The sequence below is a fragment of the Acipenser ruthenus genome, chromosome 37, assembly GCF_902713425.1.
Source record: "Acipenser ruthenus chromosome 37, fAciRut3.2 maternal haplotype, whole genome shotgun sequence".
In the NCBI taxonomy this organism is placed as follows: Eukaryota; Metazoa; Chordata; class Actinopteri; order Acipenseriformes; family Acipenseridae; genus Acipenser; species Acipenser ruthenus.
Genome location: NC_081225.1, coordinates 685,693 through 710,692, shown reverse-complemented (window position 1 = coordinate 710,692; position 25,000 = coordinate 685,693). Strand labels below are relative to the sequence as shown.

The following is a 25,000-nucleotide window of genomic DNA, read 5'->3' as shown; positions in this document are numbered from 1 at the left end:
GACCCCCTGACCCTGACCCTGACCCTGACCCTAACCCTAACCCTGTACCAGCGCAGCCGACCCACGGACTACTTCACACTGATCCTGCAGGTACCTGACCCCCTGACCCTGACCCTGACCCTGACCCTGACCCTAGACACGTTGATCAAGCTGCTAGTAAACCCTGGACTGGGTAACGCTGCTATCCTTGTCTGAGTTAATGGAAGATCATTTTTTTGACAAACAAGCCCAAAGTGTCATTAGAAGAGAAATTTACTGTGGGGAATTTATATAAATGCCCCCCTCTCTGCCTCCTTCTCCCCCCTCTCTTCTGCTCCTTCTCCCTCTCTCCCTCCTCCCCTGTCTCTCTTCCTCTTTCCCTCTCTCCCTCCCCCTCCCTCCTCTCCCTCCTCTCTCTTCTCCTTCTCCCTCCCTCCCTCCTTCTCCCTCTCTCTCCTCATTTTATAAGCGCTACTCCCCATTTTCAAATCTCACCGTCGCTAATCCTTCTTCTGCACAGTAAACAGCCGATCCTCAAGACGGCTCTGATTTGAATCTGCAGTAACAGCTCCCCCCTCTCTCCCCCCTCTCTCTCTCTCTTCAGGGCCGGGTGGAGGTGGAGGCTGGCAATGAGCACATGAAGTTTGAGACGGGTCCTTTCTCTTACTACGGGGTCATGTCCCTCAGCACCCCCACGCTCGGTGAGTATAGACACCAAACAGACAGAGGAATCCGTCTGCACGGCATTGCAGCGTCTCTGGCTTGGGGTCTGCAATAGCGGTTTGTCACTGCCCTCTTGTGGCTACAGCTGGTAACTACATTTCAGTCTGCTGCTGATGTTGATGCTGGAGCTTTTTTCAATTCATCTGCATTCTATAGTGTGTGTGTGTGTGTGTGTGTGTGTGTGTGTGTGTGTGTGTGTGTGTGTGTGTGTGTGTGTGTGTGATACATACAGCTCTTCTGTGCGCAGTGAGATGGAAGCCTCCATTGATAATCAGTCGAGTATCTTATTAAACAGAATATCTTTTGAAACGCCCTTTCTAATAAACTGCAATATTATTGGCTGAAGCAGTTTTGAGTGAGGCCAGGTTTGTTATAGCCGAAGGTTTGTTAGAATGAAGTGTGTGTGTGTGTGTGTGTCTCTCTCTCTCTCTCTATATATACTGTATATATGTGTGTGTATATCTTAGTATCTTTCTGCACCTGTGCCAAAATCTTTTCATTCATTCCCCCCTCCCTCCCTCTTCCTTCCTTTCTTTCTTTCTTTCTTTCTTCTGTCGTTCTTCTCTCCCTGCTTCGTTCCCCCTCTCCAGCGCGATGCTCTCGTCCCAGACGCATGTCTCGAAAGCGCGCCTCTCTGTTCTCGCGGGGCTCAGGTAACGGGACAGTGCTGCTCGAACCCGTCTCCGCTCGGGCACACGCTGCCCCTCTGCTCTCTGTTACTCTTATCAAGGAGGCTCGCTGGGCCAGCGGTGAGAGAAAGGGGTTCTGATACCAGGAGGTTCAAATCCCGGCTCAGCCGCTGACTCCCTGTGTGTGTGTGTGTGTGTGTGTGTGTGTGTGTGTGTGTGTGACCCTGAGCAAGTCACTGAACCTCCTTGTGCTCCGTCCTTCGGATGAGACGGAAAAGAAACGAGCTCCTATTGGAAGTGACTCTGCAGCAGCAGTAGTTGTTGATGCATAGTTGCTTTGGATAAATTATTATTATTATTATTATTAACACCCCAAAGCCTTTGACTGCAGGGAGTAAATTAATCACAAGTTTCCAAAAGCAGCCACAGCTCTAGCGGAAACGTTTGCCATTGAATTTACACTGAAGACACTGAGAGAGACTTCTAGTGGAAACGTTTGCCATTGAATTTACACTGAAGACACTGAGAAAGACTTCTAGTGGAAACGTTTGCCATTGAATTAACACTGAAGACGCTGAGAGAGACTTCTAGTGGAAACGTTTGCCATTGAATTTACACTGAAGACGCTGAGAAAGACTTCTAGTGGAAACGTTTGCCATTGAATTTACACTGAAGACACTGAGAAAGACTTCTAGTGGAAACGTTTGCCATTGAATTTACACTGAAGACGCTGAGAAAGACTTCCAGTGGAAACGTTTGCCATTGAATTTACACTGAAGACGCTGAGAAAGACTTCTAGTGGAAACGTTTGCCATTGAATTTACACTGAAGACACTGAGAGACTTCTAGTGGAAACGTTTGCCATTGAATTCACACTGAAGACGCTGAGAAAGTCTTCTAGTGGAAACGTTTGCCATTGAATTTACACTGAAGACACTGAGAAAGACTTCTAGTGGAAACGTTTGCCATTGAATTTACACTGAAGACGCTGAGAAAGACTTCTAGTGGAAACGTTTGCCATTGAATTCACACTGAAGACGCAGAGAAAGACTTCTAGTGGAAACGTTTGCCATTGAATTTACACTGAAGACACTGAGAAAGACTTCTAGTGGAAACGTTTGCCATTGAATTTACACTGAAGACACTGAGAAAGACTTCTAGAGGAAACGTTTGCCATTGAATTTACACTGAAGACGCTGAGAGAGACTTCTAGTGGAAACGTTTGCCATTGAATTTACACTGAAGACACTGAGAAAGACTTCTAGTGGAAACGTTTGCCATTGAATTCACACTGAAGACGCTGAGAGAGACTTCTAGTGGAAACGTTTGCCATTGAATTCACACTGAAGACGCTGAGAGACTTCTAGTGGAAACGTTTGCTATTCAATTTTATTAAGTTTATTTTGTTATTTTATAGTCACAAAACACCGTTTCACAAACTCAGTCTTTTTGTTCTTTAGTAATTTACACTCCTGCAGTAAAAGGCTTACGGAAAATAAATCCCAATACTTTTTTTTTCTGTTTGTTTTTTTTTCTGTTAAACTTGGTTTGCTCTGTGCTGAGGCTTCATCAGCTAAGCAACTGACTCACTTCCCAGCACAGCTGCCTGCCTGCCTGCCTGCCTGCCTGCCTGTCTGTCTATCTATCTATCTATCTGTCTGTCTGTCTCTCTCTCTGTCTGTGTCTCTCTCTCTGTCTGTGTCTCTCTGTTTGTCTGTCTCTCTCTCTCTGTCTGTCTCTCTGCTTGTCTGTCTGTCTCTCTCTGCTTGTCTGTCTGTCTCTCTCTCTCTGCCTGTCTCTCTGCTTGTCTGTCTGTCTCTCTCTGCTTGTCTGTCTGTCTGTCTCTGCTTGTCTGTCTCTCTCTGCTTGTCTGTCTCTGTCTGCTCGTCTGTCTCTCTGCTCATCTGTCTCTCGGCTTGTCTGTCTCTCTGCTTGTCTGTCTCTGTTCGTTTGTCTCTCTGCTTGTCTATCTGTCTCTCTCTCTGTCTGTCTCTGCTTGTCTGTCTCTCTCTGCTTGTCTGTCTCTCTCTGCTCGTCTGTCTCTCTGCTCATCTGTCTCTCGGCTTGTCTGTCTCTCTGCTTGTCTGTCTCTGTTCGTTTGTCTCTCTGCTTGTCTATCTGTCTCTCTCTCTGTCTGTCTCTGCTTGTCTGTCTCTCTCTGCTTGTCTGTCTCTGTCTGCTCGTCTGTCTCTCTGCTCATCTGTCTCTCTGCTTGTCTGTCTCTCTGCTTGTCTGTCTCTGTTCGTTTGTCTCTCTGCTTGTCTATCTGTCTCTCTCTCTGTCTGTCGCTGCTTGTCTGTCTCTCTTTGCTTGTCTGTCTCTGTCTGCTCGTCTGTCTCTCTGCTTGTCTGTCTCTCTGCTTGTCTGTCTCTGTTCATTTGTCTCTCTGCTTGTCTATCTGTCTCTCTCTCTGTCTGTCTCTCTGCTTGTCTGTCTCTTTGCTTGTCTGTCTCTGTCTGCTCGTCTGTCTCTCTGCTTGTCTGTCTCTCTGCTTGTCTGTCTCTGTTCATTTGTCTCTCTGCTTGTCTATCTGTCTCTCTCTCTGTCTGTCTCTCTGCTTGTCTGTCTCTTTGCTTGTCTGTCTCTCTCTGCTCGTCTGTCTCTCTGCTCGTCTGTCTCTCTGCTCGTCTGTCTCTCTGCTCGTCTGTCTCTCTGCTCGTCTGTCTCTGCTTGTCTGTCTCTCTGCTTGTCTGTCTCTGTCTCTCTTCACTGCGTGTGTCTTGTTTAACTGCACGGGATTGTAATCCTGAGGAGCTGCGATGAATCAGATTCAGAGACTACGTTTTCTTTTTTCTTGGTTTTGAATCTCATCCTCCCCCCCCCCCCTCTCTCTCTCTCTCTCTCTCTCTCTCTCTCTCTCTCTCTCTCTCTCTCTCTCTCTCTCTCTCTCTCTCTCCTCAGAGTTTCGCTCCCCCTCTCACGTTGCTGGTCTGAATCGCTCCGTCTCTCTGAGCTGCACGGACCGGTCCGAGTCACTGTCCGTCGGCGGGAGCAACAACCAGCTCAACAGCACCCCCTCCCTGCAGGCGCTGCAGTACACCCCTGACTTCAACGTGCGCGCTCTCACTGACCTGCAGTTCATCAAGGTGAGAGCCAGAGACTGAGAGACCCTGTGTGCGTCTCAGAGAGACGAGAGAGAGACAGACCCTGAGACACACAGAGAGAGAGGCCCTGAGACACAGAGAGAGAGAGACCCTGAGACACACAGAGAGAGAGAGACCCTGAGACACAGAGACACACAGAGAGAGACAGACCCTGAGACACACAGAGAGAGAGAGGCCCTGAGACACACAGAGAGAGAGAGGCCCTGAGACACACAGAGAGAGAGAGGCCCTGAGACACACAGAGAGAGAGAGAGGCCCTGAGACACACAGAGAGAGAGAGAGGCCCTGAGACACACAGAGAGAGAGAGGCCCTGAGACACAGAGAGAGAGAGAGAGAGAGAGACCCTGAGACACACAGAGAGAGAGAGGCCCTGAGACACACAGAGAGAGAGAGAGGCCCTGAGACACACAGAGAGAGAGAGAGACAGACCCTGAGACACACAGAGAGATACCCTGAGACACACAGAGGCACGAAGCCCACCCTCTCTACCTAACCCACAGCCCTGATTGTAATTTTCTGAAGATACTTTTAAACTCCCCATCATAAGATTGTGTGTTTGTCTTTGTCTGTGTCTCTGTGTGTGTGTGTCTGTGTATGCGTCTGTGTATGTCTGTGTGTCTCTGTCTCTGTATGTCTGTCTGTGTCTGTGTGTCTCTGTGTGTGTGTGTCAGTCTCTCTCTGTGTGTCTATCTCTCTGACTGTCTGTGTGTCTGTCTCTCTCTGTGTCTGTGTGTCTCCCTCTCTGTCTCTGTGTGTCTGTCTCTCTATGTCTGTGTGTGTGTGTCTGTCTCTCTGTCTGTGTCTGTCTCTCTGTCTGTCTGTCTGTTTGTCTGTGTGTCTGTCTGTCTCTCTGTCTCTGTCTGTGTGTGTGTGTCTGTCTCTCTATGTCTGTGTGTGTGTGTGTGTATGTGTGTCTCTGCGTGTGTGTCTAGCTGTCCACATGCAGAAGTGAGGCCCTTGTTGTCAGTGTCAGTGTTAATATCTGCCTCAGACCCGGCTCTCCTGTGAGTCAGCACCTCGGGAGGTTCTGATCCGATTCCTCCCCCCGCAGATCACCCGGCAGCAGTACCAGAACGGGCTGATCGCGTCCCGGCTCGACAGCACGCCACAGTCCCCCGAGCACACACACATCGCCATGGAGACACGCTTCAGTGCCGAGAACGGACCGGACGAGACTACCAGCCTGCTGAACGAGCAGAACAGCGCGGTGCAGAGCGGAGCGAACCACAGCACCGACTCCACTGTGTAACACAACACAACACAACACAATACAGATAACCACAGCACCGACTCCACTGTGTAACACAACACAACACAACACAGATAACCACAGCACTGACTCCACCGTGTAACACAACACAACACAACACAATACAATACAGCCCTTTCCACAGTCCATACAGCCATCTACAGAGGAGACAGGAGACCCCCACACACACACACACACACACGCACACACACAGGAACCCCAGGACAGGAGGAATGCAGCCTCCTACTCAACCCAGAGCAGCTCAAACATCGGCTGCTGGAAAGTGTTTTTATGACGGAGTTGCCGAGTTTTGAAAAGCAGCTGGTTTGGATCGGGTTCCAGTATGGATGCTTCACCCGGATATTGCTGCAGCCTGCAGTCCCCCAACTCGCCCAGCAGAGGGCAGCGTGACCCTGTGGATTACAGCAAAGCTATCCCGGTCACAGGCAGCAGGGGGCGCTGTTGGGAAGCACGGGAATGTGGAATTATTTAAAAACTATTATAATTAACAAAAAAAAAAAAAAAAACAAAAAAAAACTGCAGCTTTTAAAAGAACAGCCATTTTGGGATCTTCTTAATCTGAACAGCAAGCCAGCAATAATCCACGAACGGGCCTGGACTCGAGCGGGCCTGGACTGCGTTCTGAATAACAGCCAGAGAAAGGTTGCGTTTCCCTCCCCGCTCATGTTCCCGAGCTGTGAGCAGGTTTGAACCCTGACTCTGCCTAGAAGTCCGACGAAAATCTGAATAATAATAATGATGATGATGATAATGATTCCTAATATTTCAATTTGAAACCCGTTTTTCAGTAGAGGTGTGCTGCAGAGAAGCATCGGAACACAAGGAGGCTCGGTGGCCCAGCGGTTAAAGAAAGGGGTCTTGATATACCAGGAGGTTCAAATCCCGGCTCAGCCACTGACTCACTGCCTGTGACCCTGAGCAAGTCACTGAACCTCCTTGTGCTCCGTCCTTCGGATGAGACGTAAAACAAACGAGGTCCTATTGGAAGTGACTCTGCAGCAGCAGCAGCAGCAGTTGTTGATGAAGCAGAGTTCACCCCCTAGTCTCTGCAAGTCGCTTTGGATAAAAGCCTCTGCTAAATGACTAAATAATAATAATAATTCCAGTGCAGTCCTCCTACAATGCGATATTCGACTCGACCAGCAGGTGGCACTGTGGTAAAAAGTTCAAAACCCAGGTTAATCAAGATCATCACATTTAAAGGGAAATGTTTATTATTCTCTGTTTTTTTTTCTCTTTTCTGGTGAGCGGGGGAACGAAAAGTCTTCCTGTTTTTTTTTTTTTTTCCAGTACTGTATGTATTCGCCTTTTAAGAGATTGAAATTCCTGTATTTCCCTTTAAGAACGCGATTCCAATTTGGCAACATATAATCATGATGATAATGAAGTTACGATTGCTTCACCATTAATAATAATAACAATAATACTAATAGTATATGAATATATATTTTTAAATGAAAGATTGAGAAAGAAAAAAAAAAAACTATATTTAAAGGAGAGGTGGTTTTAAAGGAGAGGTGGTTTTAGCCACAGATGATCTCTCTGATACGAAGGTACAATTGCTTTATGAATTTCTATTTGCACTTTCTGTTTTTTTCTGGATTCAATGGTAGCGGTATTGTACTGGGGGGGGGGGAGTCTTAGATTTATTTATTTGGTGGGGAGGGGGTGGGGGGTGTTTTGCAGTTCTCCTCTGTCAGCAGCAGGGGGCGCTGTGGTGCTGTTCCTCTCTGTGGTGCAGTTCCCCTCTGTCAGCAGCAGGGGGCGCTGTGGCACGTCTCTCTGCGCTGCCTGGGGCCGGTATACTGTGTCTGAAATCCGCGAGGGCTGTACAAGCATTCCAATCAGACTTGGGGGTCCATTCCAGTTCCAATTCCAATTCCAATTCCAATTCCAATTCCAGTTCCAATTCCACTGCAGTGATTGCAGTTACACTAAAGCACTCTAAACCGCTCCCCACATTAGCATGCTGTAGTCTGCTTATTCTAAATAACCAGCAATAATAATCACGGGGGGGGGGGGGGTTCTGAGAGCGGCTGAAGATACGAGAAGGAGGATCGCTCGGGTGTGCTTGAACTGCAGTCCGTCAGTCACGTGATCTCATTGCAGTTCCATTTGAGTCGCCTTGGATCACCAGTGCTGATCTGAGCCGACTGAACCTGCGAGGGGGGAGACAGAGAGAGAGAGAGAGAGCAGCGCTTTCCAGAAGGGGACCCCAATAACAAAACCGCAGTAATAATCGTGACCATGTAAACTTTGTAAATGTGGAGGAGGAACCGCGTGCAAAGCTTTTAGAACGGATCTGCACATTGTAGACGGGTTTATTTTTCTGGACGATATTTCTTTTTTTTAAATTGTATATAGATAGAAATGTATAGATATATATATTATTGAATGGTGATTGATTCTGAAGCTGCTGGACTGCAGGGCAGTGGGATCTAAACAGGAAGTAATCCGGATCGGGGTCAATTCCAATTCCAGTTCTCAATTCCAATTCTCAATTCCAATTCCAATTCTCAATTCTCAATTCCAATCCCAGTCGCCAGCGTTCTGTTTAAAATGAGATTCTCACAACAGTGGCAGCAAATGACTTTGATCGAAGACTCTGTCTGTCTGTCTGTCTGTCTGTCTGTCTGTCTGTCTGTCTGTCTGTCTGTCTGTCTGTCTGTCTGTTTGTTTGTTTGTTTGTTGGTCAATTAAACTGGGGCTTCAAAACGAAAGCAGCTTCACCATCGCGACAGTGAGGACGTCTCTGAAATATCAGCTCCAGTTCCTTCAGATGGAGCTGGGAATGGATTTTAAAATGGAATTCACCCCGACCTGTGATGTAATACTAGAGATTGCTTTTTAGTATTGGAAATAAAATAATAATAATGATGATGATGATGATATAATAGATTTTGAAGAGATTTATTACTGTGTATTTATTTTGCATAAGATTTCATTTGTATATTTTTGTGATTCTTTTCGCCCCTGTGAAGTTGGAAGGCTTTCTCTGTGGACTGTCTTCTCTGTTCGGTGTGTTTCTTATTCCATTGTTGGCATTTCTGTTTTTCACGGTTTTGCCGTCTCTTCTGTGAGTTCATGTTGCACCAAAAAAAACCCTCTTCTCCGCACTCCAGGGTCTCCTGAAAGGGGGATCCGCGACGGCTTGAACGTCCGCTCTGTCGAACCCGGGGTCACAAACAAAGGGCCGTGTCTCCCACAGCGTTTCCTCCAGCTTTCAGTGAGCGCCTGTTGTTTTTTGAAAGCTGAGTGATGTAATTCAGTGGACTTTGTACCATTAAGATGAATCAACCCTTTCAATGGGGGAAAACTATTAATAGCAAACGTTTCCTCTAGAAGTCTTTCTCAGTGTCTTCAGTGTAAATTCAATGGCAAACGTTTCCACTAGAAGTCTTTCTCAGCGTCTTCAGTGTAAATTCAATGGCAAACGTTTCCTCTAGAAGTCTTTCTCAGTGTCTTCAGTGTAAATTCAATGTCAAACGTTTCCACTAGAAGTCTTTCTCAGCGTCTTCAGTGTAAATTCAATGGCAAACGTTTCCTCTAGAAGTCTTTCTCAGTGTCTTCAGTGTAAATTCAATGGCAAACGTTTCCACTAGAAGTCTTTCTCAGTGTCTTCAGTGTAAATTCAATGGCAAACGTTTCCACTAGAAGTCTTTCTCAGCGTCTTCAGTGTAAATTCAATGGCAAGCGTTTCCACTAGAAGTCTTTCTCAGCGTCTTCAGTGTAAATTCAATGGCAAACGTTTCCACTAGAAGTCTCTCTCAGCGTCTTCAGTGTAAATTCAGTGGCAAACGTTTCCACTAGAAGTCTTTCTCAGTGTCTTCAGTGTAAATTCAATGGCAAACGTTTCCACTAGAAGTCTTTCTCAGCGTCTTCAGTGTAAATTCAATGGCAAACGTTTCCACTAGAAGTCTCTCAGCGTCTTAAGTGTAAATTCAATGGCAAACGTTTCCACTAGAAGTCTTTCTCAGTGTCTTCAGTGTAAATTCAATGGCAAACGTTTCCACTAGAAGTCTCTCAGCGTCTTAAGTGTAAATTCAATGGCAAGCGTTTCCACTGGAAGTCTTTCTCAGCGTCTTCATGGAAAGGTTTCTAGTCTGAATGGTTTGCTGTTTCTTTCAGTGTTTCTGAACCCGGTGCTATCAGGTATTTAAGCGCTGTGGCTGCTTGTGCAGGTAGCTGTCATTGTTGGATTGGTTTTGTGTTTCGTTTTTTTCCCCTGGTACACGTTTGGGGTGGAACTGGAGTCTCTTCCGCTTGTGGCTCGTTTGTGTGAAAGCAGCTGGAAACCACGCAGATAATTCCATTAGCATTCCTGTGAGTTTCAGAGATAAGACAGAAAGAAAGATTGTGTGTTGAATTAGATTTTAATTATAGGACCACTATTTTTTTTTTTTGAAGAACCTATGGGTGGAGCTCCACTCCTCATACTCCGGATCTCTCTCCTCGATTGGCTGTGACTGCACAGCAGCTCATTAATAATGTATGTCATGGGCGTGGCTAAGCGAGGTCTGCTCTAGAATGTTAAGCCGAGGGAACACGGAGACGCTTTGCGGCTTGGGACCAGGTTTCAGGAGACTGGAGTTCAAGCCCCTGCACGGCGCACCAGGCAGGGAGACTCTGGACCAGGTTTCAGGAGACTGGAGTTCAAGCCCCTGCACGGCGCACCAGGCAGGGAGACTCGGGACCAGGTTTCAGGAGACTGGAGTTCAAGCCCCTGCACGCTGCACCAGGCAGGGAGACTCGGGACCAGGTTTCAAGCCGCTGTTCCTGAGAGAGTGGCTTCATGTTCTCTCAGCTTCCTGCTATGAAGAGCAGCTATTGATCAGTCTTTTCTTTCCTATTGTTCTTGTGACTTGTCTTCCAGAATCATGTTTATATACAGCGTGTGTTCGGAGTGAAATGGTGAAGTGTTTTTTTTTTCTCTGTTTTCACCTCCAAGACCCAATTCTTGGATTTTTTCCGAAATGTTATAGCTTGTCTTCTTTTTTTAATGTATTTCTTTGTTTTTTTACACCTGGTGTTATAAAGAGGCTTGGGGCGCATTTCTGCGCTTCCGTTAAAGACGGAGCTTCAGACTTTATTTGAGCGATTTCGAGAGTGACGGATCAGGGGAAAAAAATTTAATTTCTGTTACCGGAACTAATTGGGGACCAGGCAGAGTCCTGATAACTGAATTGTCCTGATAATGAATTGTCCTGATAATGAATTGTCCTGATAACTGAATTGTCCTGATAACTGAATTGTTCTGATAATCGCATTGTTCTGATAATCGCATTGTCCTGATAATCAATTGCATGACTTTCCCAATCAAGAAAGCTTCTAAAAACATCTAACAATTCTCCCCTTTGCCTGTAAAACCTCAAACCCGCAGCTCTGCCCTGTTGTGCACGTGCCCGCGCTGGAGGGATGAGCTGTGCATTTTCTTTAAAGGTTTCATACAGAGCTTTCTAAGTGATTCCAGAGTCAAGGTTGGAGGTCACTTCCTTTTTATCCTTTTTCCAAAAAAAAAAAACCAAACACCACAATTCCTGTTCCCTTTTAATCAATTCCAGCACGTTACAGATCCCAGTTCCAGTCGGCAGCGTTCTGTTTGAAACGAGATTCTCACAACAGTGGCAGCAAATGACTTTGATCGAAGTCTCTGTCCGTTTAAACTGGGGCTTCAAAACGAAAGCAGCTTCACCATCGCGACACTGAGGACGTCTCTGAAATATCAGCGCCTGCGAAGAAATGGATTTTCAAAAGGTACTGGGATTGAAAACCCGCGATTGACTCAGACGCTGTACAGAGAGTGGATCCAGTATCGCAGCGCTGGCTTCGGGGTCTGATCATCTGTGTCTCTCGTTTTGTCTTTCTGTTAAGCCCAGGGAACGCGGAGGCGCCGTGCGGCTTGGAACCTGGTTTCAGGAGACGGGGGGTTCAGGGCGCTGCGCGGCTCACCAGGCAGGGAGACTTGGGGTTTGATACAGCACCCTCAAACTAGGTCTCCCGGGGGTCTCCAGGAAGCAGGTTTCAAGCTCCTGAGAGAGAGGCTTCGTGTTCCCTCGGGTTTAGTTTTGCACATGCAGTTTGGGGCCAGTCACTTTATAGAGGGTCTGAATCTCATGTAAGAGTTTCTTTGTGACAAGGAGACCAATTAAAAAAAAACTCTATTTATATACTTCCATTGTTTTCTTTCTGTCAATCAGCTGCACTGTCTGTTTATTTATTATTATTATTATTATTATTATTATTATTATTTTATTTAATGATCTGTTTAAAATTCTGCTCAGGAATTCTGAAATAAATCAAAATAATAAAGTCATGTGATCTTCCTTATGAAAGTTTCCCTCAGTAAAAGCATTGCAAAGTGTGATCATGCACAGCATGGTAAAGCATAGGGAAGCATTGTAAAGCACAGAGAGGTCTGGTAAAGCATAGGGAAGCATTGTAAAGCACAGAGAGGTCTGGTAAAGCATAGGGAAGCATTGTAAAGCGCAGAGAGGTGTGGTAAAGCATAGGGAAGCATTGTAAAGCACAGAGAGGTCTGGTAAAGCATAGGGAAGCATTGTAAAGCACAGAGAGGTCTGGTAAAGCATAGGGAAGCATTGTAAAGCACAGAGAGGTCTGGTAAAGCATAGGGAAGCATTGTAAAGCACAGAGAGGTCTGGTAAAGCATAGGGAAGCATTGTAAAGCACAGAGAGGTCTGGTAAAGCATAGGGAAGCATTGTAAAGCACAGAGAGGTCTGGTAAAGCATAGGGAAGCATTGTAAAGCACAGAGAGGTCTGGTAAAGCATAGGGAAGCATTGTAAAGCGCAGAGAGGTCTGGTGAAGCATTGTAAAGCACAGAGAGGTCTGGTAAAGCATAGGGAAGCATTGTAAAGCACAGAGAGGTCTGGTAAAGCATATTAAAAAGCAAACCATGGTAAACTGCATAGTATTATAATCCTGGGAAAGGCACAGGAGAAGCTGCTAATTTACTATGGCAAACTTTTATAAGGGAATGTTCAGTCCGCTTCGGAATTCTAGAACCTCGACAGTCCCCATTCCGACCAATCCCAACGCGCGGCCAAAGTTCTGTTCTGAAGTGCAGGGGGTTCTAATTGAGGAATGAGCCACTCTCTGCAGAGAAGAAGGGAAATCAGAGATGATATTAAACTGGACTGACAGTGTTTTGAAATGTGTTTTCATGACAGCAGATTTCACGTCATTTCTGAGGTTAAAATTCAAGGGGATGAATTCTGGACCACTGTGAGAGTGAAGTGAGGAACAATCACTTTGATTTTGTGTTGTTAGATTTTATTTTTTATTTATTTGATTTTTTTTTTCCAGTGTAAATGTACCGTCCTAAAGAGCTCTTGTCTCTCACTCTGTAACTTGAAATGTGTGTACATAATGTTTTATAATTCCTGTCTGAAACAAGTTTTGAAAAGGGGCAAAAAAAACAAACAAACAGATTATTAATAAACCCGAGAATATATTTCTCTATTTAAAAAAAAAAAAAAAACAAAAAAAAACAGGATCCTGTCGTCTCATTTCACATCCAGAAACTAAAACCTGACGTTCTTGTTTTTCCCAGAGTCCGTTTCCAGACAGGTTCTTAAATACATCCCCCATGCAGTCAGGTTTTGTATTATTGTAAAACAGTCTGTGTGATCTCTATGGAGTTTGAGAAAAACAAAAACAACATTATTATTATTATTATTATTTATTTCTTAGCAGACGCCCTTATCCAGGGCGACTTACAATTGTTACCAGATATCACATTATTTTTACATACAATTCCCCATTTATACAGTTGGGTTTTTACTGGAGCAATCTAGGTAAAGTACCTTGCTCAAGGGTACAGCAGCAGTGTCCCCCACCTGGGATTGAACCCACGACCCTCCGGTCAAGAGTCCAGAGTCCTAACCACTACTCCACTACGCCATACATTCTGCATTATAAACTAGATCCGTTCGATAGGAAACTGAACCTGGTCGACTGGAGGGGTAGAACCCTGATAGCTGTTCCATTAAAAGCAAAACGACTTCCAGGGTACGTATTTCATTTTAGGCCATCGTTTGTTGTTTTAATTAAAGAATATTTTTAATGTCATTGTATTTATTTTTTTAAGGCAGAAGCAGTTTGATCTACAAAGTCACTGGTTAAAGTGAGCGGGCTGGTCAGTGACTGGTCAGTGACTGGTCAGTGACTGGTACGGGACAGCGCTGGTCAGTGACTGGTACGGGACAGCGCTGGACAGTGACTGGTCAGTGACTGGTACGGGACAGCGCTGGTCAGTGACTGGTACGGGACAGGGCTGGTCAGTGACTGGTACGGGACAGCGCTGGTCAGTGACTGGTACGGGACAGGGCTGGTCAGTGACTGGTACGGGACAGCGCTGGTCAGTGACTGGTACGGGACAGCGCTGGTCAGTGACTGGTCAGTGACTGGTACGGGACAGCGCTGGTCAGTGACTGGTACGGGACAGCGCTGGTCAGTGACTGGTACGGGACAGCGCTGGTCAGTGACTGGTACGGGACAGGGCTGGTCAGTGACTGGTACGGGACAGCGCTGGTCAGTGACTGGTACGGGACAGCGCTGGTCAGTGACTGGTACGGGACAGGGCTGGTCAGTGACTGGTACGGGACAGCGCTGGTCAGTGACTGGTACGGGACAGGGCTGGACAGTGACTGGTACGGGACAGCGCTGGTCAGTGACTGGTACGGGACAGCGCTGGTCAGTGACTGGTACGGGACAGCGCTGGTCAGTGACTGGTACGGGACAGGGCTGGTCAGTGACTGGTACGGGACAGCGCTGGTCAGTGACTGGTACGGGACAGGGCTGGACAGTGACTGGTACGGGACAGCGCTGGTCAGTGACTGGTACGGGACAGCGCTGGTCAGTGACTGGTACGGCACAGGGCTGGTCAGTGACTGGTACGGGACAGGGCTGGACAGTGACAGGTACGGGACAGGGCTGGTCAGTGACTGGTACGGGACAGGGCTGGTCAGTGACTGGTACGGGACAGGGCTGGTCAGTGACTGGTATTGGAGTCTGTGTATTGGTGTCTGTATTGCAGTCTGTATTGGTGTATGTGTATTGGTGTCTGTATTGCAGTCTGTATTGGTGTCTGTGTGTTGGTGTCTGTGTATTGGTGTCTGTATTGCAGTCTGTATTGGTGTATGTGTATTGCAGTCTGTATTGGTGTCTGTGTGTTGGTGTCTGTGTATTGGTGTCTGTATTGCAGTCTGTATTGGTGTCTGTGTATTGGTGTCTGTGTTGCAGTCTGTATTGGTGTCTGTGTATTGGTGTCTGTATTGCAGTCTGTGTGAGGGTGTCTGTGTGTTGGTGTCTGTGTACTGGTGTCTGTGTGTTGGTGTCTGTGTATTGGTGTCTGTTACAGGACGAAGGGTTTGTGGTTTTAAGGACTGATCTGCACGCGTGGTTTCATTGTATTTGATTTCGTGTTCTTTTCATAGCGGCTCGTATTCACAGAGCTGTGCCCTGCTTCACCTCCCTGCAGCGCAGACTCCTACACAGGACTGCCTTTGGTACGTTTCATTAGTCTAGGCAAAGGAGAATAATAATAATAATAATAATAATAATAATAATAATAATAATAATAATAAGGCAACGGTTATGTTAAAAAGAAAAAAAAAACGTGTTTTTTTTAATAAATTAAAATAGTTACTCGTCTTTTTTTCCCTGCTAGTTTAAATATTTCTGCACGGGTGGGAGCGAGGGGGGGGGGGGGGCATAACAGCTGTGTAGCAATCATTACCACAGCAGAGAAGCGTCTTAAATAATAATATTTTTAAAAGCACGCACTGTCTCTTTAAGTGCGCATTCCAGACCCGAACTCGTGCAGCAGCTGCGAGCGGATTCCTGTTTACACCGCGGCGAGACCCGACATGAACAGGGGAGGCGGGGCCAGGCTGCCCTCGCCGTCTTCTGATTGGACCGCCGGCCGTGAGCCCCTTGTCCGATTGGACTGGCTGCTGGATAACCGCCTTACAGGCAACTGGCGCCATTCCGGCTCGCACGCGGGGGGGGGGGGAGCAAGCGCCGAGGACGAAGCGGAGCCAAGATGGCGTCCCGCCGCGACGCAGTTTCCTGACTCCTGCGGGTTAAGCGCCGCTCCGAGGCGAGGGCTGTCTCTCCGGAGAGCGGCGTCATGTGACCCCGTCACCAGACCCACCCTCAGCTGCCCTATTCCAATATGGTGGCCGGCTTGGCGGACCTACGAGTTTGTTTCACGTACCTGTTTGTCTCCGGCTTGTGGCTCGGCGCCCGCGGCCAGGTCGCCCCGCAAGTGCTGGGGCTCAGACTGGAAGACCCCGGCACGTCCGTGTCTATGAGGGACGGGGTCGTCAAGGCGCCCCTAAAGTCTGCATTCGTGCTGCGGCTGTACGGATCACACCTAGCAAACGAAACCTGGCCCTGGGTAGCGTTTGCGGGCAAGGAGCAGGGGGAGGGAGAGACGAGCGGCGGGGACAGCGGCGCGTCTCCTCCCCCGGGACAGGACGACCCGTGTCGGGAAGCGCGACTGAGGAGCGCTTCACGACTTCAGGTGCTGGGAGAGTTCCTAGCCGATGGGGACAACTCCGGTTTGTTGACCGTGCAGACGGACTCCGGCAGCGGTGCCAGCGCGATTACAACAAGCTATTACCTGTGCGTCCGAGTCGGACCCGGGGACGAATGGGCGGCTTACCAGGGCAAAGACACCGTCTTTCAAGTCCAGGAGACCGACGCAAGTTCCACCCACACCGATGCCATCCCGGTGTGGGGGCTAGTGGTCGGCATCGTTCTCCTCCTGGTCGCCTCCGCCGTCTTCAAGGGCTTGAACCTCAGCCTGCTGTGGCTGGACCCGCTGGAGCTGTACGTGCTGCACACCTGCGGATCCGAGAGGGAGAAGAAAACAGCCCAGCGCCTGCAGCCCGTCCGGCGGAGGGGTAACTTTCTGCTCTGCGCCCTTCTCTTCCTCGGCGCCCTGGGGCAGTCCGCTCTCGGTGTCCTGTTCTACCGGGCTTTCAATTCGGTAGCTCCCGCCGTTTTCCTCTGCGGGTTCCTGGTCTTCACCGTAGCAGAGCTGCTCCCACACGTCTTGTGCTCCCGCTACGGGTTCAGGCTGGCCCCGGGGGTGGCGTGGCTGGCGCAGCTGACCATGCTGCTCACCTGCCCGCTCACCTGCCCGCTCGCCCTGCTGCTGGACCTGGGTCTCCGGAGGGACATCAGCACCTGCGCGACCCGCGAGAAGGTGATGGATCTGATGCGATCCAACAGCGACCCGTACCAGGAGTTCGTGAAGGAGGAGTTCAGCCGGGGAGCGCTCCGCACCAAGACCGTGCAGGATGTGCTGACCCCGCTGAAGGAGTGCTTCATGCTGCAGGCCGACACCGTGCTGGACTTCGGGGTCATGTCGCGGATCATGCAGAGCGGCTACACGCGGGTGCCGGTGTACGAGGAGGAGAGGTCCAACATCGTGGACATCCTGTACGTCAAGGACCTGGCCATGGTGGACCCGGAGGACCGGACCCCGCTGAGCACCATCACCAAGTTCTATAATCACCCGCTCCACTTCGTGTTCGACGACACCAAGCTGGACGCCGTGCTGGAGGAGTTTAAGAAAGGTGTGCTATTATTATTATTATTATTATTATTATTATTATTAATAAATGAGTTTCAGGGATGGGAATAAGACCCCCCGTTGCACAGCAGTTTGATCCAGCCCTGGTTTCGCTTCGAGTTTAATCGCACACCTGAGCTTGTTAGCTAGACACACTGGGGCTGATCAAGCTGCTGGTAAAACCTGGACTGGATGAAGCTGCCAGGCAACAGGAGTCTTATTTCCACCCCTGAGTCGTAACACAGCGTTATGTTCTCGCTGCACTCCCAAGTTTCTAGTTTGATTAACACACGTGTGCAATTTACAGCTGTGTTGCACAAAAACATTCCTACAGTAATGAAGGCGCCAGCTGACATAGTATTGAAAAAGGGCTGGGAATCAGACTCCTATTGCACAGCAGTGTCACCCAGTCCAGGTTTTACTACCAGCTTGATCAGCCACAGTGTGTCTAGGTAACAAGCTCAGGTGTGTCTGATTATTAAACTCCCAGTGAAACCAGGACTGGATCACACTGCTTCCCATGTCTGCGTTTCACTGTGCAGCAGTATTGCACTGTGCTGGACTCTGCTGTGCTTGAATGAACTGAACTGTTCTGTGCAGTTCTGCACTGTTCTGTGCAGCTGTGCTGTGCTGTTCTGTGCAGTTCTGCTCTGTACTGTACTGTGCTGTGCAGCTGTGCTGTGCTGTTATGTGCAGTTCTGCTCTGTACTGTACTGTTCTGTGCAGCTGTGCTGTGCTGTTCTGTGCAGTTCTGCTCTGTACTGTTCTGTGCTGTGCAGTTCTGCTCTGTACTGTTCTGTGCTGTGCAGTTCTGCTCTGTACTGTGCTGTGCTGTGCTGTTCTGTGCAGTTCTGCTCTGTACTGTTCTGTGCTGTGCAGTTCTGCTCTGTACTGTGCTGTGCTGTTCTGTGCAGTTCTGCTCTGTACTGTGCTGTGCTGTTCTGGCTGTACTGTGCTGGTTATATTGTGCTGTGTTGGTTGTGCTGTTCTGTGCAGGAATGTAAATCCTCATCAGTAGTGTTCCCGCAGCGAGCAGCACAAAGGGACACAGGGATTAGAGGCTCCGGGAATCCGCTAGGAATGTTCCACTGTGTGCGCGCCTCCCTCCGACCGGGAAAACAAGGGAGCAATCCGGCTCCAAACCCCATCAAAATCCCTTTTAATTAAACTGGGATACCAGCCTAACTGTGTGTGTGTGATCTGATTTTCTCTCTCTCTCTCTCCCTCTCTCTCTGTGCAGGTAAGTCTCACCTGGCGATCGTGCAGAAGGTGAATAACGAGGGTGAGGGAGACCCTTTCTATGAGGTGCTGGGGCTGGTCACTCTGGAGGACGTCATCGAGGAGATCATCAAGTCTGAGATCCTGGACGAGTCCGACATGTATAGTGAGTGCCTCTCCCCCCCCCCCTCCCCCTCTCCCCGTTCACCCTCCCCCTCTCCCCCTCTCCTTCTCCCCTTTCACACTCCCCTCCCCCTCTCTCCCCCCCTCTCCCCTGTAGTAACACGCCCTGAGCTTCACCTTCTTCCACTCCTCCTTCCAGACCCAGGTTCTGTGATTTCAGGAGTTCAGAGGCCTCAGCGGTGACCCTGCTTTGTTGTATTTATAAACCTGTCTAATCCAGCATCGACTGGGACCAGTGACAGGATGCTGGATTACAGAGGCGCTGTGAAACATCCAGATCCACAGCTACCGCCACGCCCACAAGCATTGCATCACCGCTTCGGAGTCTTCCACATACTTAACAGAACAAACTGACAAATTGAAAAAGGTGACATTTCGAAATCTAACATGAAATGCTACTGTACTGCTATTATGGCTTCCGGTAGGCTCTTTTTTTTGCTTGATCAGGGCAGCAGTGTGGAGTAGTGGTTAGGGTTCTGGACTCTTGACCGGGGGTTGTGGGTTCAATCCCCAGGGGGGGACACTGCTGTTGTACCCTTGAGCAAGGTACTTTACCTAGATTGCTCCAGTAAAAACCCAACTGTATAAATGGGTAATTGTATGTAAAAATAATGTGATATCTGTATAATGTGAAATAATGTATAATGTGATATGTTGTAACAATTGTAAGTCGCCCTGGATAAGGGCGTCTGCTAAGAAATAAATAATAATAATCATTGTGTAGTTTCTTTGATCACATGATGTTACATAAAAAATATCTAAATTATGTTCATATAGTTTTTAAATAATGTCTCAATCCTAAGACTTTTGACCAGCAAACTACTTGAACTTTAGGACTGAGACATAATTAATTATAAAGCAAAACAAAAAGCTATATGAACATAATTTAGATATTTTTTATGTAACATTGTGTAATCAAAGAAACTACACAATGATCAAGCAAAAAAAAAAAAAAGTCTACCGGAAGCCCTGATAGTATTACAGTAGTATTTCATGTTAGATTTTGAAATGTCACATTTTTCAATATTGTTGTCAGTTTATCCTTTTTAAGTATCTGGAAAACTCCAAAGCGCTGGGTGTGCAATTCAATATGTTAGCGTCACATTATTCAGCAGCTTTCATTCCACTCTATGAAGCAGAGAGTTCATTCTTGTCACACTTGTACTTGCTAGAACCAAAGTCATTGTATTTATCTTGCTCTTAATTGTATTAATACTTGTACTGTGATTCTTGAAATGTATTTTTGTTTACGACTGTAAGTCGCCCTGGATAAGGGCGTCTGCTAAGAAATAAATAATTCTATATAGAGGGTGAGATACAGAGCTGTATAGAACACATTCGGCTGAGTTGCTCTGTGTAATAATCTGCCCCCTGCCTGTGCTTGTGTGTGTGTGTGTGTGTGTGTGTGTGTGTGGCAGTGAATCGGACAGTCAGCCCTGGGCTCTGTGTGTTCGCTGTGCTGAGCCTGCCCCCCTCCCTCTCTCCCTGCAGTGGAGTCGAAGGTGAAGAAGACCCCGGCCCCCATGGGGACCCCCCTCGGGAGGCGCAGGGAGGATGTGTCTCTCTTCAAGCTGCCTGACGCAGAGCTCAAGGTCAAGACGTCTCCACAGCTGCTGCTGGCCACCCACCGCTTCCTCTCCAGAGGCAAGTCCACACACCCTGAGATACACCCTGCACTGAGATACACCCTGAGACTGCACTGAGATACACACTGAGATACACCCTGAGATACTGCACTGAGATGCACCCTGAGACTGCACTGAGATGCACCCTGAGACTGCACTGTGAATACACTGACTGCGTGTGTGTTTCTAATTCTCTCTCTCTCTCTCTCTCTCTCTCTCTCTCTCTCAGAGGTGGATCTCTTCAGTCCTCTCCGTGTCTCGGAGAAGATTCTGCTCCACCTGCTCAAGCACCCGAGCGTCAACCAGGAGCTCAAATTCGACCCAGCGGACCGTCTGAGCGCGGCACACTACCTGTACAACCGGAACCACCCGGTGGACTACTTCATCCTCATCCTGCAGGTAAACCCTCCTCTCGAACCCTGAGCCACCCCGTCGACTGCTTCATCCTCATCCTGCAGGTAAACCCTCCCCCTCTCTCCTCACGAACCCTGAGCCACCCCGTCGACTGCTTCATCCTCATCCTGCAGGGAAACCCTCCCCCTCTCTCCTCTCGAACCCTGAGCCACCCCGTCGACTGCTTCATCCTCATCCTGCTAAATATGTTTCACTGTGCAGTAGTGTTGCAGTGTGCTTGACTCTGTGTCTCTGTGTTTGACTCTCTCTGTGTTTGACTATCTGTCTCTCTGTGTTTTGATTCTCTCTGTGTTTGACTCTGTCTCTCTGTGTTTGATTCTCTCTGTGTTTGACACTGTCTCTCTCTGTGTTTAACTCTCTCTGTGTTTGACTCTCTGTTTGATTCTCTTTGTGTTTGACTCTGTCTCTGTGTTTGACTGTGTTTGACTCTGTTTGACTCTCTGTGTTTGACTCTGTCTCTGACTCTGTGTGTCTCTCTGTTTGACTCTCTGTGTGTTTGACTATCTCTCTGTGTTTGACTCTGTGTTTGACTCTATCTCTGTGTTTAACTCTCTGTGTTTGACTGTCTCTCTGTGTTTGACTCTGTCTCTCTCTGTGTTTGACTCTGTCTCTCTCTGTGTTTAACTCTCTGTGTGTTTGACTCTCTGTGTGTTTGACTATCTCTCTGTGTTTGACTCTGTGTTTGACTCTGTCTCTCTGTGTTTGACTCTGTCTCTCTCTGTGTTTGACTCTGTCTCTCTCTGTGTTTAACTCTCTGTGTGTTTGACTCTGTCTCTCTGTGTTTGACTCTCTGTGTTTGACTCTGTCTCTCTGTGTTTGACTCTGTCTCTCTCTGTGTTTGACTCTGTCTCTCTGTGTTTAACTCTCTGTGTGTTTGACTCTGCAGGGTCGAGTGGAGGTGGAGATCGGGAAGGAGGGGCTGAAGTTTGAGAACGGAGCCTTCACCTACTACGGAGTTTCTGCGCTCACATCGCCCTCTTCAGGTGAGTCCTCCACACGTCGGCCAGGCTGACAGCAGTGTCGCACGATGGGTCCGAGTGAGAAACACAATCGACGAGGAGCGAGAGGAAGGCGGAGTCAGCGTGATGTAATAGACATGAAACACAGATTACAGGCGGTCAGTCTGCCCAGGATGCATTGAGGGCTGTCTTATTAAAAACAGCAAACATGTCGATTCCTATTGAAATAATACAACAAAAAAACTTCCTTGCCAGGTATGTGCAAGTTTGAATTGCGCAGGTACCCTGTTTAGAGAGACCCCATTATATATCCTATTACCAGCGCGTGAATGTCTTCTTACACACTGTGGCTGATCAAGCTTGTAGTAAAACCTGGAATGGATCAAACTGCTGTGCAACAGGAGTCTTATTTCCATCCCTATTATTATTATTATTATTATTATTATTATTATTATTGCTGGGATGGGAATAAGACTCCCATTCAGAGCAGTTTGATCCATTCCTGGTTTCACTAGGAGTTTAATAATCAGACACACCTGAGCTTGTTAGCTAGACACACTGGGGCTGATCAAGCTGCTAGTAAAACCTGGACTGGGTGACACTGCTGTGCAGTAGGAGTCTGATTGCCAGCCCTGGTGTGTGTTTATCTCTGAATGTTTGAATTGAGTAACAGGTTTGTCTTAATTTGCTTCGTCTGTCCCCCTCAGGACACCAGTCCCCTGTGTCCACGCTGCACCAGTTTGATTTCGGGGACAGCCTCCCATCCTTGTACTGTCCTGACTACACGGTGCGCGCGCTCACAGACCTGCAGCTTGTGAAGGTACGATGGGGGCTGTGCGCACGTCAAACAGGATTCTCTGTATTTATTGTGTGTGTGTGTGAGGGGGGGTGTCGGGGTGTGTATGTCTCTGTCTGAGGGGGGGTGTCGGTGTGTTTCTGGTCAAACTGGAATCCCTGTAAGTTCCAGGATGTATGGAGGCACACTGTCTCCTTCATTGCAAGAATGACTTGGATAAGCTAATGAAATATTCATTTTGAGGTAGGTAATAGTAATTGCTTTGGTTAGTAAATGGTTTGAATGTAATTCTCGCTCTCCCCTCCTCCTTCTCTCCCCCTGTTCTCCCCTCCTCCTCCTCTCCCCCTGTTCTCCCCGCCCCTTCTCGCTCTCCCCTCCCCTTCTCTGCCCCTTCTTTCCCCTCTGCTCCCCATTTCCCTGTCCTTATTTCCCTCCCTTCTCCTCCTCTCCTCTCCCCCTCTCCCCTCCCTTCTCCTCCTATCCTCTTCCCTCCCTCTCCCTCTCCCTCTCCCTCTCCCTCTCTCTACTCTCTTCTTCCCCTCTCCCCTCCCTTCTCCTCCTCTCCCTCTCTCCCCTCCCTTCTCCTCTCCTCCCCCTCTCCCCTCCCTTCTCCTCCTCTCCTCTCCCTCTCTCTTCTCCTCTCCTCCCCCTCCCCTCCCTTCTCCTCTCCTCTCCTCCTCTCCCCTCCCCAGGTGACTCGGCTGCAGTACTCGAACGCTCTGGCTGCCTCTCAGGTGCACGTCTCCCCCCCCAACCCCCCCGACAGCATGGAGCTCCAGATCGTCCCGAGCAGCCAGACCCGGCTGCTGAACGAGAGGAACGCCGGCCCAGGTGAGAGCAGAGAGCAGCTCCCTGTGTGACACACCGTACGCTCCTGCATTCCTCCCAGGAGAGCATAGGGAAGCATTGCAAAGCACAGAGAAGTGTAGTAAAGCATAGGGAAGCATTGCAAAGCACAGAGAGGTCTGGGAAATCATAAGGAAGCATTGTAAAGCACAGAGAGGTCTGGTAAAGCATAGGGAAGCATTGTAAAGCACAGAGAGGTCTGGTAAAGCATAGGGAAGCATTGTAAAGCACAGAGAGGTCTGGTAAAGCATAGGGAGGCATTGTAAAGCACAGAGAGGTCTGGTAAAGCATAGGGAAGCATTGTAAAGCACAGAGAGGTCTGGTAAAGCATAGGGAAGCATTGCAAAGCACAGAGAGGTCTGGGAAATCATAAGGAAGCATTGTAAAGCACAGAGAGGTCTGGTAAAGCATAGGGAAGCATTGTAAAGCACAGAGAGGTCTGGTAAAGCATAGGGAGGCATTGTAAAGCACAGAGAGGTTTGGTAAAGCATAGGGAAGCATTGTAAAGCACAGAGAGGTCTGGTAAAGCATATTAAATAAACAAACCTTGGTAAACTAACCCTTATAAAAGTGTCCCCTAGTAAAAGCACAGCGCAGTGTGATGCAGGTCAGTGAAAGCACAGGGCAGTGTGATACAGGGCAGTGTGATACAGGGCAGTGTGATACAGCCATGATCTGATTCGCTCTCTCCTGTCTGTTACTGCTCGAAGGGGGGTTCTGCTTCCCTACAATACTCCAGCACGTGCTCGCTGCTTTCAGAGCTGTGCGTTCGGGGGAACCTGTGGGGTACAGCACTCCCAGATTTATTATATATATATATATATATATATACATAGAGAGAGAAATCAAATCTGGTGTCAACTTCTTTCCTGTCTCTACTGCTGTGCTGACTAAAACTGGTTTCTTTATTTCTCTCTCTCCCTCCCTCTCTCTCTCTCTCTCTCACCCTCTCTCTCTCTCTCTCCCCTCTCCCCCCGCTCGTTCTAGTGTTCCCTGAATGCTATTCAATCTTTGACACACTCGAGTGCTTCAGTTCACACTGTGTGCACAAGGTGTCTGGCTGGTAGGTGCTGTGCTGACTCCCCCCCTCTCTCTCTCACCCCCCTCCCCCTCTCCCTCTCCCTCTCCCTGTCTCCGTCTCTCTCACCCCTCACTCTCCCCCTCTCTGTGTGCACGAGGTGTCTGGCTGGTAGGTGCTGTGCTGACTCCCCCCCTCTCTCTCTCACCCCCCTCCCCCTCTCCCTCTCCCTCTCCCTGTCTCTGTCTCTCTCACCCCTCACTCTCCCCCTCTCTGTGTGCACGAGGTGTCTGGCTGGTAGGTGCTGTGCTGACTCCCCCTCTCCCTCTCCCTGTCTCTGTCTCTCTCACCCCTCACTCTCCCCCTCTCTGTGTGCACGAGGTGTCTGGCTGGTAGGTGCTGTGCTGACTCCCCCTCTCCCTCTCCCTGTCTCTGTCTCTCTCACCCCTCACTCTCCCCCTCTCTGTGTGCACGAGGTGTCTGGCTGGTAGGTGCTGTGCTGACTCCCCCTCTCCCTGTCTCTGTCTCTCTCACCCCTCACTCTCCCCCTCTCTGTGTGCACGAGGTGTCTGGCTGGTAGGTGCTGTGCTGACTCCCCCTCTCCCTGTCTCTGTCTCTCTCACCCCTCACTCTC

At 48.5% G+C, this 25,000-nt stretch overlaps 2 protein-coding genes across 2 annotated transcripts in view; both read left to right on the top strand.

The window, feature by feature from the left end:
• The window catches only part of LOC131706731 (metal transporter CNNM4), an 18,755-nt gene extending 11,511 nt beyond the window's left edge, over positions 1-7,244 (top strand). The window contains exons 5-7 of the mRNA XM_059008383.1: positions 584-680; positions 4,233-4,417; positions 5,488-7,244. Coding sequence (XP_058864366.1) covers positions 584-680; positions 4,233-4,417; positions 5,488-5,685 — 480 coding nt within the window. The 3' untranslated portion in view covers positions 5,686-7,244. The remainder of the gene's footprint in view (positions 1-583; positions 681-4,232; positions 4,418-5,487) is intronic.
• An 8,532-nt stretch (positions 7,245-15,776) lies between these two features.
• LOC117397711 (metal transporter CNNM3) lies at positions 15,777-24,983 on the top strand. The gene is made up of 8 exons (XM_059008384.1): positions 15,777-17,311; positions 18,548-18,691; positions 20,200-20,352; positions 20,563-20,732; positions 21,634-21,730; positions 22,414-22,526; positions 23,195-23,333; positions 24,336-24,983. The coding sequence occupies exons 1-8, from the start codon at positions 15,901-15,903 to the stop codon at positions 24,413-24,415; spliced, it is 2,307 nt and encodes a 768-aa protein (XP_058864367.1). The 5' UTR covers positions 15,777-15,900; the 3' UTR covers positions 24,416-24,983.
• The last annotated feature ends 17 nt before the right edge of the window (positions 24,984-25,000 follow it).